Below are 16803 nucleotides of genomic sequence, written 5' to 3'. Positions count from 1 at the left end.
ACAACTCTTAAATGTCCTTTATCCACTCTCTTTTTCTTCCTGGACATAATTTGGCAACTCAGCATCTTTTACCAGTTTCACTTTCCCTTCCATGTTTGCCGTGTCACTTCAAAGGCAGATTGATCTGGAACTGATCAGTCCTCCTGCCCGACTTGGTGGGGCTTACTTCTGAATAAATGTGTATAAAACTCAGTGGAGGAAGAAGAGGGCAGCCCCAAGCAATGCTTCCTATTTCTTGCCCTTTACAGTACTGTATCATGAAAATATTAATTTATGAAGGGGGAACCCACCAAAGTACGTTTTTCCTATTGTAATTGCTGTTTTCCTATATTGGGAAGAAAAGCATTAATTTTGTGTTGTCCCTCAGATATTATGAAGCTTATGACCTGAATTCGAGCACAATCCTATGTGTGTTTACTCCAGAAGTAAGCCTCTCTTCATTCAGTGGGGCTTACTCCTGTGCAAGTGAGCACAGAATAGCAACCTTAACAGCGCAATCCTATGCAAGTCTACTCGGAGGTTAGGTGCAGTGGGGCTTCCTCCCAGGTTAAATGTAGCCTTAGTCTTTCAGGAGACAGAATTATCAATTTTGAAAGTGAGGTTGCTGGAACAAGCCAACACAATTATTCTTTCAAAATATGCACACACCCATGCAGGCTTTCCATTATATATTTAGTGCTTTTTTATATTGGGAAGAAAAGCATTAATCTGGCACTCTGGGGGGTTAGAAATGCAGTTTTTACATGGGTCGATATATTGGGATGTTTTCTGGTATGGCTGAATGCTTCCATAAGTACTGTACTCATATCTGCTATTGAATTCCCAGTACATTCTGCGTATGTTTGTTGTTTGATTATATGGCGTGGGTGGGCTGCAGTTCTAACTACACTTACCAGGGAGTAAGCCACACTGAGCTCTTGGCATGCACAGGATTTTGCTTCTGAACACCTCTTCTCTTTTTATTAAAATTCATCGTATAGTATGGTCTTATATTTTGAAACCTAGGTGCCAGTCAAATATGCAAACGGAGAATCACAAGTTGGGAGACAAATTAGGCTCAGTACTTGTGGGTGCCTATGATTGTTTTCAAAAAGGAATAATCAAACATTCTATGAGTGGAATAAAAACCTTTCCAGTTGATGGCCTGGCCAGTGAGTGTGATGAAGTGTAAATGGCACTATAAGCACCCACTGTGGGAACCAAATCTTTCTAATTCCATCCATGATCTATATGGGGAAAGGGATGAAAATCAATAAATCATATTGATTTGTGAAGGAATGCTTTGTCCCCTAATTTGTGAAATATTTAATGTGGTGGTGATGATGGGGGACTGGATCCTGCACGTTAGTTGGATCCTTAACTGTCCCTTTTCTTAACAGGACAACTTTTACAGATAGGCAGGGCTATCCACATGTCATAGAATCATAAAATCATAGAATCATAGAGTTGGAAGAGACCACAAGGGCCATCGAGTCCAACCCCCTGCCAAGCAGGAAACATCATCAGAGCACTCCTGACATATGGTTGTCAAGCCTCTGCTTAAAGACCTCCAAAGAAGGAGACTCCACCACACTCCTTGGCAGCAAATTCCACTGTCGAACAGCTCTTACTGTCAGGAAGTTCTTCCTAATGTTTAGGTGGATCTTCCTAATGTTTAGGTGGATGTCAGTCACTTGACATCACAATATCAGGTGACCCATCTTCCTTTGCCTGCATGGCTTGAAATCAAACCACACAGGCAAAGTGCTGATGATCAGTGCTTGCAAAGCCTGGTGCCTCTTGACCTGTCCTGCACCTGACATCAGGTGTAGCACAGGTGTACCATGGCTTGGTTGAACAACCTTGCACATCAAAGGGGGAGGCCTGGGAGGGCTAATTAGACTAGGGGGCAGTGGTTCACCACTGCCAATATAACATGTGGGAAATTTCACTTAGCCACAGCTTAAAAGTAATTTACCATATTAGATTTATAGGTTGGAAACAGCACAACTGCTTTGAGGATATTTACAATCAAGCAGTGTATAAATTTTATGAAATAAAACACAAGCATATCTTTTCCACACATAGTGCCACTTTCTGAACCTGCAAAATACATACGCACTCAATATTAACTTTGTTTGTCTTTTAATCACCTAATAATTCAATGTGAGACATGCCTAACCAGACGTTAATCCCACTTAATTCAAATAAATTTACTCTCAAGTCAGTAGATTCAGGACTGCAGCCACCCTAAAATATACTGCCACTGTTGACTTCTGCAGAGGGGTATTAGTGTTAGCAAAGACAACAGAGCCATTTGTAACCTTAAGAACCAACAAACTTATGATGGCATAAGCTTTCACACACTACAGTCCCATTCATCAGATAAAACTGTTGAAGTGGATTGCTAATTATATACACACATTATACATAATTTTATTTGTATGCTGCCTTTCCGTAATTGGGACCATGCTCAAGACTGCTTATGTTGTAAACAAAAATTGCCCTTTTCCCTTATGGGGTATCTAAGAGCCCATATAAAGTCCTTATATAGGTTCCCTATTGGTAGGAGAGAATAACAGAGGCCAACCAGAGAATATTGAGAAGCAAAGCAGCTAGTAAGCTTGATCTTTATTGATCTGTTGCAACAGGGTGCTCCCCTCACACGCGGGAAAGGAGGAGGACCCAGAAAAATGGCATGCAAGGCCTTATAAAGACTTTTGAAATTCCCATCCTGTAGATCAGGACCACCCCCAGAAACATCAAACATATATCACAGAAGGGGTGTAACCTAAGACCACCCCTCAGATACATCACACCTACATCACAAAAAAGGTGGTCTAAAACAGAACATTTGAATGTTGTTTTTCTCTTGTCGTTGTTTATCTCCTGTCTGGCAGGTTACTTGATTGGATTTCCTGGGGAGGCTTAGTCTTTTGTAGTGATAAATACTTAGTTCCTGGGCCAGGTCACAGGCTCACACCCTATTCATATCTTAAATGTGTCCTTAAGACAGGATTTGTGAGGAAAGAGACAATGGGGAGGCTTTTCCAGTTTGACCTTGCAGAGAAAACATTTGCTCAGTTTAGGAATCAAAATGACTTCAGGTCAGTCTTCCTGTGCTGATCTATGTACGTGTGGTTATGAACATTACCATATATCTAAGACCTCAAAATTCCTATCACACTTACAACATGTAAAAAAAAGAAAAGATAATTATATGCATAACAAAAATAGTCAAGCAATGAATAAAACATCAAAAAGTACACAACCTGATGGAACAACTTCCACATAAATCTTAATAGGATCCAAAATAAAGATACAATTTTTAAAAAATATAAATAACAGCAGCAGTCCCGCCCTAACAAAAAACCCTGAACAAAAACCCAGCCCAATTAAATTGTGTTTTCTTGTGGTCATGGAGACTGGAGAAACTTCAGGAATTTGCATGCTGGGAATGTTGCCATCTGTGCATAGGTATCACTTCCATTGCCTGTCCCACCCATTCCCTCTCAACCCACCCACCATTGGGCAGGGAATGTCAGACTGACCGTGGCTCTCCAGGCAAAGAAGGTCTTCCCAAGCCCCTCCTATCCAATCATTTAAAAGGCAAAGCAGCTTCAGCTGGAAGCTCTCTTATCAGCAAACATGCATGGGATTTGGGGCTACCTATTTGTTAACTCTTTTAAGGCTGCCAACAGGGGACTCTTGATAGCTCCCCCCCCCCCAATAATATGTTGAGATACCCAGGAAACCAGTGTGTTTGTTGTAGGGCTTTTACACTACTGGTTTGATGCAGCTGCTAAGAGACCAAGCTATGAATCAAAAACTCAGTAGCTGGGCTCAGGCCATACACTCTTTTCCTTGGCCTCAGTTTCCCCTTCTGTGAAATGTACGTAAATGACACTGGCTTATCGCCGTAAGGATTTTCAGTTACGCGAAGTGCTTTGGACATTTGAAACATAACACATTATTAGAGCGCAGCACGAAGATCGAGGTGGCTTAGACTGAAATCCATCCTCTCAGCTGTAAAAGTTAACACACACAGGGAAGACATATTGTCCTGTGTTCTCACAAAAGCAAGGAGTCGTCGTAATAAATGTGTTAAGCCTTCAAGGTGCCACAAGTGTCACCATGTTGCCCTCCTAAAACTACAAGACCCAGAGTGGTTTAACAATCCATTGCTCTTTCCAAGGAACTTGGAGAACTGTAGCTCTGCCAGAGGAAATGGAGGGTGTGTGCCTCCTAATATCTCTCAGCACCCAGAACTATGGCTCCCAGATTTATTTGGGGGAAGTCATGCCTGTCAAAGTGGTGCCCTAATGCCAGCGCTGCTGTATGTCCAGATTTTCCTGGATATTACCAGGATTTCAAAGGCGGAAGTGATGTCTGGAGAGAATTTAGAGAAGGCCATGGTTTGTCCTAGATCTTCGGCAAGTAAACAAAACAACAACAACAACAAAAGGCAATTTTTTTTGTGTGTTTTCAGTGTTTTATAATAATAATAATAATAATAATAATAATAATAATAATAATAATAATAATAATAATAATAATAATAATAATAAACCTCAACAACTTCCGGTGTTTTCACTTTTTGAAATATGGCAACCCGACATAGTGCTTTAAATATATTTGTTGTGAATGTGGCCACCGCCACTATCATCACTCTCACTTTTAATGTGCATGCTCCCTTGGCATAGGAAATCATGCTGAAGGCAACCCAGAACATGAAAATTACACAATTAACTAAAAAACATACCAAAATAATAAAAATGTAATATTAATTTATTATTTATACCCCGCCCATCTGGCTGGGTTTCCCCAGCCACTCTGGGCGGCTTCCAACAAAACATTAAAATACTCTCAAATATCAAAAGCTTCCCTAAACAGGTCTGCCTTCGGATGTCTTCTAAAAGTCAGATAGTTGTTTATTTCTTTGACATCTGATCAGTAAGTTGATAAAAGCGTCTCGTTAAGAAACATTCACCGAAATTAAACAACAAAATTTATACACCGCTTGATTGTAAACCCCCCTAAAAGATTCATCGCAAGGTCTGGCAGCCTAAATGCAAAACCACGCAGCAAAAAAATGAAATAAAAAGAAGGTTGGCAGCTGCAGTGGTACTCTAGTCATGATGAAAACCGCCCTGGGAATTTGAGCGGAGGGTGCACGTGCATTTAATGTATATGCATAGCTGTGTCCGCGCGTGCAAAAATGTGCAAAGCGAGAGGCCCTCCCCTTCCCCGGGCCTTTGGGCGGCCCTTTGCTGGCTCCGCCTCCTTTTTCCGGGCGGGCGAGGAGAGGATCAAGATGGCGGCGCCCTTAGCGGAGGAGCTGGAGCGGCTGCTCAACCCGCTGCCCCGCGCATTGCACGACCCCGAGGACGACCCCGAGGACGGTGAGCGGGTGGGTGGGGGGAAGCAACCGCAATGCCGGGGCGGCTTCGGGCTCCGTCTCTCTCCGAGAAGCAGGGGCCGGTGCTTGTGTGTGGACGCGTGGGTTGGAAACGGTGGTGGGAGAACCCCTCGACACGTGTGTGTTTGTGTGTGCGCGCGTCGCTGGGTGGGCTTCACCAAGCGGGTGGAAATACTCCTGGACACGTGTGTGTGCGTGTCGCTGAGTGGGTTTCACCAAGCGAGTGGAAAGGCCCCCTGGACACGTGTGTGTGCGTGTCGCTGAGTGGGTTTCACCAAGTGAGTGGAAAGGCCCCAGAACACGTGTGTGTGTGTGCGTGTCGCTGAGTGGGTTTCACCAAGCGAGTGGAAAGGCCCCTGAACACGTGTGTGCGTGTCGCTGAGTGGGTTTCACCAAGCGAGTGGAAAGGCCCCTGAACACGTGTGTGTGCGTGTCGCTGAGTGGGTTTCACCAAGCGAGTGGAAAGGCCCCTGGACACGTGTGTGCAAGTATCTCTGGACACGCGTATGTGTGCGTGCGTGCGTGCATGCATGCGTGTACTTGGGTTTCAGAGAGCTAGTAAAAGTTTCCTTGGCCACGTGTGCACGTTATGTAGTGGTTGTGGGTTTTTTTTAGCAGACTAGGGGAATTGTCCTGTGTGTATGTGAGAGAGATGTTGTTAGGTGAGACCCCTCTTCCCCTCCCAGAACTACAGTTCCCATAGCTTTGAGAAAAGAGATGGATTGTTTAAGCCGCTCTGAGAATTGTAGATCTTGGAGGGGAGCAGGTGGTCTCTCTTAACAAACTACAGCTCCCAGAACACCTTGCAAGAAGTTTAAGGTAGCCTCCTGTACTAGAGCGTATGGATTTAGAGGGTGAAAGTTTTTGCACGTGTCTTTTATGAGGCATCTTGAAAAACGTGTTTCCAGGTGTGAGGAATTCAAATCTATTACTTTTGTTATTGGACAACATTTAGCTTGATAAGTCTGTTTGATGAAGAAGCACATAAACTGCTTTCAGAAAACCAAAGAATTTCATTTTACATTCTGAAAATGTCAGATAATGCTAAATAATACTAGTACTGCTAATAGTATATGATATAACTGCAGGTACTTGGCAACCATTAAAAATTTACACGCATTTTACTTACCAAGGAAAACTACATTATATTAATTTAACCAAAATAACATTAACTGCTTTCAGTTTTAACTTGAGGATGGTCATTTGTCCAGTCTAATTTTAATTTATTTGAAATAATTTTGGGATGCATTTTAATCAATTGTTTGTTTGTTTTTATGTATATTGTGTTTTTATATGATGTTAGCCGCTCTGAGCCCAGCTCCAGCAGGGGAGGGTGGGATACAAATAAAATTTATTATTATTATTATTATTATTATTATTATTATTATTATTATTATTATTATATCATGTTACAACTTTTTAGCACCCCTCATTTTTGGAATTTGAAAGTTGAAAAACTCAACACACCCTACTTCTATATCCTATCCACCTGGGATCTTTAATGTTGTGTTTTTATATTGTAAACTGCCCTGTGATTCTTGGATGAAGGGCAGTGTAGAAATGTAATAAAATAAAAACAAACAATTAAAAAAATGTTGCCATATAGAACCAAGAGGTTTGCAGCTGGTTCATTCAATACCACTGACTGGTGCATAATGTAAAGGTGTTTATTGCTGAGATGGTATCTCAGTTAACATCATGGACCTGCTGTGATAATTGGCAAAGAAATTCAGAACTTGATCTCAAGAAGATCTCTCCTTAGTTAGGACTGCTTTGTTGTAGTTGGTTGATTCATTACACTACACTGCCAGGCTTGAAAGGTTTTGATTGACAAAATAGTTGATAAAGGACCCATGCAATTAATTGAGTAACATTTCTTTAATGGGGTGACAGCTCTACTTCGTAAAACGTGTGTTTGCATCAGCCCCCAAGAGTGTAATGATGATTCTCTTAGTAAAATAAGAGACTAGGAATGTGCCTTCCCTCCACTCCTGGGGGCAAATTTATTTGAATATTTGCAATCTATGCTTTCATAAACTATTATCAAGGTTCTTATATACAAAAATAATACAATCAATCCCTAAATATAACTGGTTGGTTCAAAAGAGAAATTCATATTGTGAAGGCCTGCCTAAACAGTATGGTTTTCAGAAGACGTCTGGAGAAAAGGCAAGGATGGTTTCTGCTATGCCTCTAGTGGCAGGGAGTTCCACAGGGCAGGGCCTGCAATGCTGTTCCCTCTCCTATCTTAACATGCTTTAGGGATATGTTGGTAGCTGATGGTGAAAACCAACCAGAGTTTCTGCTGCTGTGCATGGCAGGAATCATTTTGGCTGCATCTGAGTGAGGTCTTATTAATCCAGCATTGTGGTTTAAACACTGGAACTCCCAAACATGTTGCAGTGAGCTCTTTGTTGCTTGTTCCTGGTATTTAGAATTCCAAGGTATCGTGCCTTGCTGCACGGGAATATCAATTTAACTATCACTGTGAATATTTGGTGGTGTATCTTTCTGCGCAGAAGCCATCTCTGACTCTCTAGATGTTGTTGGGCTGCAACTCCCATCATCCCTGATTGTTGGGTTGCGTTGGCTGAGGAGCTATTGCAAGTTGTGATCTGGCCACATCTGAAAAGCTGCGTGTTCCCCATTCAGCCAGTGATTTCGGCAAACTTCTTGGACCACTGGAGGGGTGGGGTGGAATTTCCCCCCCTTCTAACCCCCCCCATTAATCTCTTTCACCTTCTCTCCCCCTTTTGCAGCCACCGCAGCCAGGGTGGTTGGCAAGTTTGACGAAGGAGATGAAGATGATGTCCTTGCACTTGGGCACATACGAAAGGGGGTCTCCTCCCACCTTTTGGATGCTGATAAGAGATACCGTGGGAAGGCCATATCCCGCAAAGCTTTGGAGGAAGAAATGTGGGGAGACGATCAACTGTCAGGTGAGATCCTGCACCGTTCCCTTTTTTTGTGGGGGGGGTTCCCCATTTCTTGTCAAGCTCTCTTAATGTTTAGGACAGCTTTTTCCAACGCGGTGTCTTCTAGACATTTTGGACCACAACTCCCATCAGCCCCAGCCACCTATCCCAGACCCTGAAATCAACATCTGAGGCGCTTCTTCGTGGGCTCTGCTGCGAGAGGTTCAGAGGGTTGCAAGATGAGTGGGCCTTTTCTTCAGTGACTCCCTGTTTGTGGAAGGTTCTCCCCAGGGTGGTTTGGCTGGCGACTCCATTCTACATCTTTAGACTCCAGTAACACTTTTAAATGCTTTTTGGGGAAGGTTTTATTTTTTAAAATATTTATTTGCATTTCTGATATAATTCTGTACCAACAGAATATGAAGAAAAGCAATGCAAAAAGATTTTCTTATTCTAGTGGTCATCCCTGTTGGCTCCGCATATTCTAACAGTTTGATATACCATTCTTGTTTTCTTGGTACCTTAACTGTTTTCCATTTTTGCCCTAGTAGCACACTGGCGGCTGTTTTCGCATATAGGCACAAATTTCTCTCTTTTTTTGGTGATTCCTGTTGTTGTTATCCCCAACAACAATGCTTCTGGGCTTTTGAAAAAAGGATTTCTTAAACATTTTTTAAAGTTCATTATCGATCATGGGGGAAAGGGGGTTATTTTGTGGGTCCGTTCCCTCATTTTTATTATGCACTTTGTGGTTTTATTCTGTATTTTTGTTCTGTGAACAGCCCTAAGATTTTTCAGATGAAGGACTGTGTACAAATATAACCGATTATTATTATTATTATTATTAGAAGTAGTAGTAGTAATACCTTTGAATGCTAAGTATTGTGGGGTGTCTTGGTTCTGAGCATCCTGAATCAGACAGTTCACCTGCATTGGAAAAAGCATGCAGAATTAGAGTGGTGGCGTTCTAGCATGCTTAAGCAGTCTTGCAGGCCGCTCTTTCTGTCCTGAGACGTCACTGTAATATTTTCATGTTGCATGGAGGTCCCAGGTTGTCAGGTTGGTGCTGGATCAGTGAGAGGGAAATTGGCAACTCTTTTTTTAAAAAAACAACAACACATTGATAGATTTCTCGGAGACTGTATCCCTGTATACGATGCCTCACTCCGCCCCCCCCCTTAATAAAGATGTACGTACGGGTGCTTGATCACCTTGTAATGCTCACCCATTATCTCATTATTTAATGGGAAAGGCTGTCAGCTAATCAATGGGTCTGATAATCGGTTCAGCTGCTGCAGGAAAGTGCAAGTTTGAGGCGTCAATCTGCCAAGGTGGGGGGAGGGGCAGGGGGAAAGCTCCATGAACTTCCTTGTCATCCCCCCACCACACCCCCATGCCTGAGCCAAAATCTTGAAAATGCACATATTGTAAAATGGGAGTTGATCTTTAAACGGGGCCGCTAGCCTTTTTATTTTTATTTTTTGGCAGGGGTCTGTGGGTGCATTTGCAAACGGGAGAAACTGTTGAGGGTGACAGGCACACATCCTGCAACAGATTCCATTAGCTATAACAGAACGCTTCTTTCAAGCTTAATTTCAGCGGTGGGAGGGGGCCCTGTGGGCACCAGTAAAGGTCTCTACCAGCATATGTGCACCACAATGGTGACCTCTGCCTTTAAGGAAGCTATGGGATTGCTATAACTATTTTAACGTTACCCTTATAGCCAAGGAATACCAGATCAACTTAGGTTGCGTACACACTTTTTATTTTTAAAGAACATGACTTATTCCCTCCTCAAAAGAATCCTGCAAATCGTGGTTTAAGGGTCTTGGGAATTGTAGCTGTGGGAGGGGGTAAACTGCAGTTCCCAGGAGTATTTTGGGGGAAGTAATGAGCTTCAATTGTTTGGTGTGTTTGTGAAGGGTGCTAGGAATTGTAGCTCTGAGGGGGTAAACTACAGTTCCCAGGATTCTTGGGGGGGGGGGAGTGTCGTGCACTATTCCATGCACAAAACAAATACAATACCTTGTTACGCAGATGCAATAATTGCAACATATAGAGCGCAACAGGCTGAATAGTAATGTTTGTAACAAATTTCTTTACTGGTTACTTCCTAACAGACTAATCAAGTCCAGGATGTACACCATATACAATCCTTAAGCAAGAATGTCCGTGACGTTCCAGGGACCTTTCCTTAATCACATTTGAGGACTGTGTAATATATGAACTCAAACAAGTATGTATTAAGGATGGAAGAAATATATCTGCATCGGATTTAATTAAATAGGTTATATACCTCGCTTAAGGATTGTATATGGTGTACATCCTGGACTTGATTCGTATGTAAGGAAGTAACCGGTAAAGAAATTTGTTACAAACATTACCATCCAGCCTGTTGCGCTCTATATGTCGTAAGCATTCCATGCACACCCTCCCCGCTAAAACAAATGTAAATAAACCCTTCATTTTAGTAGCACCTTGCACCTGACACCAGGTGATTGACAGGTGCATGGCCCTGCCCACCTGTCGGATTTGCCCCACAAGACTGATCTTGATAGAGATCCGGCCCCTGGAGCCAAAATCGTGCCCAGCCCCAGATGTACACAGTTAAGCACCAGCTTTGACCTTAATGGATTGGGTGCAGTTCGTGATGGAGAAGTGTTAACAATAGTCTTTTTGTTTCGTAATTGATAGATGAGCAGACTTCAAACGCGGAAGAGGAAACGGATGAGGAGGACGAGGACCAGGATGAGGAGGATGCTACCTGCAGTGTTGCCAGCAGCCAGGAGGAGGAAGAAAAAAGGAAACAGCTGGGGGAACTGAAGGAAGAAGCTTTCGTTTTCCAGGCTGTGGACGATTTTGCGAAATTTGCAGAGGGGATGGACGAAATGGGCAGTTCGATGGAAATGTTGGAGGAAGATGAGGAAGAAGACAGTGTCGAAGGCAGCGGAGTTGAGGAGGACAGCATGGAAGAAGGCAGTGAAGGCGGAGCGACGTCGGAGGAAAGCGCCGCGGGGAGCGAGGAGGAGGAGGAGATGGTGGCGGATGCGAGGGAGAGTAAACATCTCGGGGGGCTGTTGCCGTTCTCTAAAGACCGAGTGGCCGAAGAAGTTGCTAAAGGAAAAGCCGTGAAGAATCAAATAGGTCAGTGGGCAGCCTCTTCTCCCATGTGGCCCCCGATGAACGTGGGAAATGTTAGCAGATAGAGTTTACGTATACTCAGCAGAAAAAGTCAGATCTTAGTTCAATGCATCCTTGCTTGGAGCACACCTTTAGTTGAGAGGTATTCAGTCTTAGACTTGGTATAAAATATGAACTCTTTTGTTTGTTAAAGGAAGTACAGTGGTACCTCGGGTTAAGAACTTAATTCGTTCTGGAGGTCCGTTCTTAACCTGAAACTGTTCTTAACCTGAAGCACCACTTTAGTTAATGGGGCCTCCCACTGCCGGAGCACGATTTCTGTTCTTATCCTGAAGCAAAGTTCTTAACCCGAGGTACTTTTTCAGGGTTAGCGGAGTCTGTAACCTGAAGTGTATGTAACCTGAAGTGTATGTAACCCGAGGTACCACTGTATGTTATTATCTGCTTCTCCTCTTCTCTGGCACTGTTGTCTGGGCCAAAGTGAGAGGGGGCTGAACAAGCAATCGGCTTGTCATGGCGAAGAGGAGGGGCAAATCCTGGGCGCTCTTGCCAGCGGGATCCTTTGGTGGTGTATGGGCCCCATGCTCACCTCAGTGTGCTGCCATTGCAGGGCTTTACCTGGAAGGTGCCTTAGAGATGAGGAGAGAGAGAGCAGGCTTTTTTGCATTTTAACCAAACCTTGAGCGTCTTGCTTTCAATGTTTAGGAAGCTAACAAGGTACTGTTTGCCATCCCTCTGGCAGGCAGTTGTGAGGGAGGCGAGGGAATACTTGGGGCTTTGATACGTCAGCCATGAACGGCCATAGCTGCCAAAACAAAACACCCCTGAGTGACCACATCTGAGCGGTAGAGCATCTGCTTTCCATGCAGAAGGGCCTTGGTTCAATCCCAGGCATCTCTGCGTAGGGATGGGAGAGACCCTTGTCTCCGTGTTTGTATTTGTTTTAAAGGTAAAGGGACCTCTGAGCATTAGGTCCAGTCGTGACCGACTCTGCGGTTGCAGCGCTCATCTCGCTTTATTGGCCGAGGGAGCTGGCGTACAGCTTCTGGGTCATGTGGCCAGCATGACTAAGCCGCTTCTGGCGAACCGGAGCAGCGCACGGAAACGCTGTTTACCTTCCCGCCGGAGTGGTGCCTATTTATCTACTTGCATTTTGACATGCTTTCGAACTGCTAGGTTGGCAGGAGCAGGGACCGAGCAACGGGAGCTCACCCTGTCGGGATTCGAATCGCCGACCTTCTGATCGACAAGCCCTAGGCTCTGTGGTTTAATCCACAGCGCCACCCGCGTCCTGTATTTGTTTTATATAGTGCTTTATTGTTAAAAAAAACACAAAACCACCCAAACAAAACTCAAGCCAGTTTATGAAATAACAAAACAAGATTATCAGTACTGACAGTTCAGAACAATACTGAGCTACATTTAATTTAATAATAATAATAATAATAATAATAATAATAATAATAATAATAATAGGTGGACCAGTGGTCTGATTCAGTATAAGGCAGCTTCCTATGTTCCTATTTAATGATGGTGTTTTGTCTTTCTCTTCTCTACCCTGCTCCCCGCTTTACTAAAGCTCTGTGGGATCAGCTATTGGAAGGGCGAATTAAACTGCAGAAGGTTCTCCTGACAGCCAACCAGCTTCCCCAGCCAGATACCTTCCTGGAGTTTAAGAAAAGAGGAGGACAGGAGTTTGCCGCTGCACTCAAGAACAGTAAGAATCTCTCTCCTTTCCCCAGACAAGACTGGTTTTGTGCTTGTATTTTCTATACTTTGGCGGGGATCAAAATGTATGTTTGGAAGCTCAAGGTGTGGTTTGGATTCTCAGCTGTGGTTGGTGCAAAGTACTGTATTGGCCTGAATATAAGCCTCACTTTTTTTCCAAATTCCAACCACGAAAGGTTACAAAAAATTGCTTTTACGATATTGCTGCTGAAACAGACATATGGTAAAATGGAATGGGTGTGAGTGCCTGTGGAATTTTAAGGAAGTGGCTTATATTCGGGTATTGTCTTTTTTTCTTTTCCCTCCTTGAATTTTAAAGGTGTGGCTTATATTCGGGTGTGGCTTATATTCGGGCCAATACGGTATGTGGTTTCTTTTCTAAACCTAGCCAGGAATTGCTGCAGTCCCCACACATTAGTGTAAAAGTAATCCCCTTTTTTCTGGTGAACCCTGGCAATTGCAGCTCTGCCTGGGAATTGGGGTTCTCCTAGCAAGTATTGGCACCTTTGGCAAACTATAGTTCCCAGGATTCTTTGGCAGAAGCCATGACTGTTAAAGTGGTATCAGAGTGTAGGGTGCAGATGTGGTTTTAAGTGACAGCTCACAGGATGCTAATTCATCAGCGATGAACTTTTAAGTGGTTCCTTGGTGTTTTCGCAGATCCACATCAAGTGAAGTGCTTTATAGTTCACACAGTTAGCTATAGCTTTAAACCAAGTTCCTGTTTTTCCCCTTTTTGCCTTAAAAGGCAAACTCCCACCAATACTAAACCTGACCTTTTAGTAAAACGTGTGCCATTAACGTATTTAATGAGATGCATTACAAACTGCAGCCAGCGTCGTGTTTTCATTACAAGTCCAGAAACCACGATATCATTAAAGACCTTTAACAGAAACAATGGTTGACATTTTGATATTTCCCATAAGCAAAACACTGCAATGAACATGGAGTTTAATATATAAATTCTGTAAAGAGGTGGGATTTTATATATATTAAAAACCCTTAAAAAAGAAAGAAAGAAAGAAAGAAAAAAGCTCCCCCGGCGAGTTAAAAGAAAACCATACATGTTATTTTGCACGGCTCCTGTTATTTGCATCTTGAGCTAGAAAAGTGTCAAATATCTAGAACTAAAACAGCTTTAAAAAAAATTGTTATTGGCTTATGCATGATATTTCAGATTCTAGAAATTCGGAAGCTTTTGGCATGCAAGATTGTTCTAGTCCTGCAAATGTAGGTCATACAGTACAATTCCTAGTTTAATCAGAAGTAACAATAGCGCTTGCTTCCAAGTTTGGATGGGATTCTATCCTTATTCTATCTTCTAATCAGTTGAACTGATTTTTTTAACATCTAATTTTTAGCTGCCTTGAGGTGTCTTGTCTTTGCTGACACAGCAGGATAATGTTTTCTTTCTATGAAAGAGATAAATTTTAAAGTAAATAATGCATATCATGAAAAATCTCAGCGCCTGGGGCATTTTCTAGATACTTAAGGAAATGTGGGCACTTGCTCCCTGATCCTCTGAAGCAGGTTTCATTGAATTCAACAATGCCTCAAAATTTGATGAAGGCTTCTGGGTAACAGAGGCTCATGCTTATGAATACTTTGGAGGAGGAGGAGGGGCACTGTTTGGACACCAGTTCTGCGCACACACAAGACTTGCAAGACATATGGGTTCTATCTGGGTCATTTTACTTGCCGGTGGTCCGTTAGCACTTAAAAGTTGTCACTAGTGAGTGAGGTTGTTGGGGAAGGCCGTAGCTCAGTGGTAGAGCATCTGCTCTGCATGCAGAAGGTCACAGGTTCAATTCCCCACATCACCAGGTAGGGCTGGGAGATACTCATGCCTTAAGCCTGCCAGTCAATGTAGACAGTACAGTATAAGGCAGCATCCTAGGTTTGCTATATACCATGTTTTTCCGTGTATAAGACTAGGGTTTTTTTTACCAAAAGATTAGGTTTAAAATTGGGGCTCGTATTATACACAGGTAGTGCTGAGGGGTGTCTTCTTAATTTGGAGTCCCCCAAAATAGGGGATGTCTTATACACGGGGGCGTCTTATACACAGAAAAATACGGTATATTTTTTTGGGGGGGGTACCCCTTTTGGCTCTTAAGAATATAGACATATTCCTGAAGTCAGACCATTGTTCCATCTAGCTCAGGATTGTCTGCACTGTCTGGCAGCAGCTTTCCAGGGGAGTCTTTTCCAGTCCTACCTGGAGGTGCCGGGAATTTTACCTGGGACCATTTGCATGCAAGGCAGATGCTCTTTGTCCTCAGCTATGGCCTTTCCCTCTTGAGCAGTGGATTGCGGGCACGACAAGTCCCATGCAAGTTGCATCATGGGAGGCTATTGCTTTGTGGAGTTTTAAATGGAGATAAAAAAAGTATTTCTGAGAACTGTGGCACGGGGGCACCTGTTTTCCTACACACACAAACACCGTTTATGTTACATCTTTTGTATCTTGGCTAAGCCACCCCAGCATGGTCTGGCTCTCCCTTGCTGCCTGTGGATCTTGGATTCTGGCGGATGATTTACTGCAAAATTGCTTATAAATTGAAGTAGAAAATGTTTTGCCGACGTGGCAGCTTTCAAGCTCTGCACCCATTTGTCACCCAGCATTTTCCCTTTGTGTATAGAGCAGGAATTAATTAGGCTGCACTGCAGGGGGAAAAAAAGTTTATGGCCATAATTTATATGGGGTGATTCTCTTTTTGTTGTTTTCTTTTAAAGGGGCAGTGTTTGTTTGTTTTTGTTTTTTAAAGACCTTTGGGAGCAGGGAGGGGATACCCACATAACACACATCCCTGCTTCACAAAAAAGTGAATATGCAATATGCATTAGAACGCATATAGAGAATATATATATATATATATATATATATATATATATATGCAGGTTTTGGTGTCTTCGGGTGTCTTCCCGTGTAAGAGTTGGGGTGTCTAGGCGACGTTTCGACGAGGTCTCACTCGTCATCTTCAGGCTGGTGCTTTCGGCTTCTTGTTACTAGAACAGAGCAGGATCTCAGTGTTTGAGTTCCTATAAATACTGTTGAGGGGGTGTGGTGTATAGCCTCCAACGTTCTGGGCAGAGAGGAAGTTCCCAGGTTAGTGTGCCTTTTCTTCTTTTGTTCATTAATTACTTGAGGGATATCTTGAGTGATTTCTTGAGTGATATTCTGAGTACCACTTAGGAGGGTCATTAGGTGTGGATTAGTTGCTAAAGCTTTCGTGTCTTGACCTCTTGAGCTTGTGAAGAGTTTTTCTGAGAAGATGGCTGTACTGCACTTAGTTGTGCTCTGGCTTGGCTTCGTGTATAGGGGCGAGCTGTGGTTTTGTGCCCTGTGCCAGCCAGATCTGTGTAGGGATTGCAGGGGGGTGCAGCATCCGGAGGTGCCACTATGGTTTGGCTATTGGATGGTGTCTGTAATTTATCTGTGGAGAGGGTCTGGGTTTGGGTCTGGTGTGGTTGATTGGAGATGGCGTTCTGTGTGCCTCTGGTTCTGGTGTCGGTTTTTGTGGGGAGGGCTAATTTCCAGATGTCTGGCAGGCGGGACGTGTCGTCACGCTTGTTCATGTTGTGAGGGTGTTTCTCTATCTCGATGGCTTCCATGATTAT

General features: G+C 43.3%; 1 protein-coding gene across 1 annotated transcript in view; it reads left to right on the top strand.

Moving 5' to 3' along the window:
* Nucleotides 1–5252: 5252 nt before the first annotated feature.
* The window catches only part of AATF (apoptosis antagonizing transcription factor), a 64130-nt gene continuing 52579 nt past the window's right edge, over nucleotides 5253–16803 (top strand). Inside the window, exons 1-4 of the mRNA XM_081173263.1 lie at nucleotides 5253–5381; nucleotides 8158–8337; nucleotides 11008–11457; nucleotides 13034–13171. Coding sequence (XP_081029389.1) covers nucleotides 5294–5381; nucleotides 8158–8337; nucleotides 11008–11457; nucleotides 13034–13171 — 856 coding nt within the window. The 5' untranslated portion in view covers nucleotides 5253–5293. The remainder of the gene's footprint in view (nucleotides 5382–8157; nucleotides 8338–11007; nucleotides 11458–13033; nucleotides 13172–16803) is intronic.

The sequence above is a fragment of the Podarcis bocagei genome (genome assembly GCF_964188305.1).
Source record: "Podarcis bocagei genome assembly, chromosome: 15".
Classification (NCBI taxonomy): domain Eukaryota; kingdom Metazoa; phylum Chordata; class Lepidosauria; order Squamata; family Lacertidae; genus Podarcis; species Podarcis bocagei.
The sequence above is the reverse complement of the archived record's forward strand: the minus strand, read 5'-3'. Positions and strand labels throughout refer to the sequence as shown.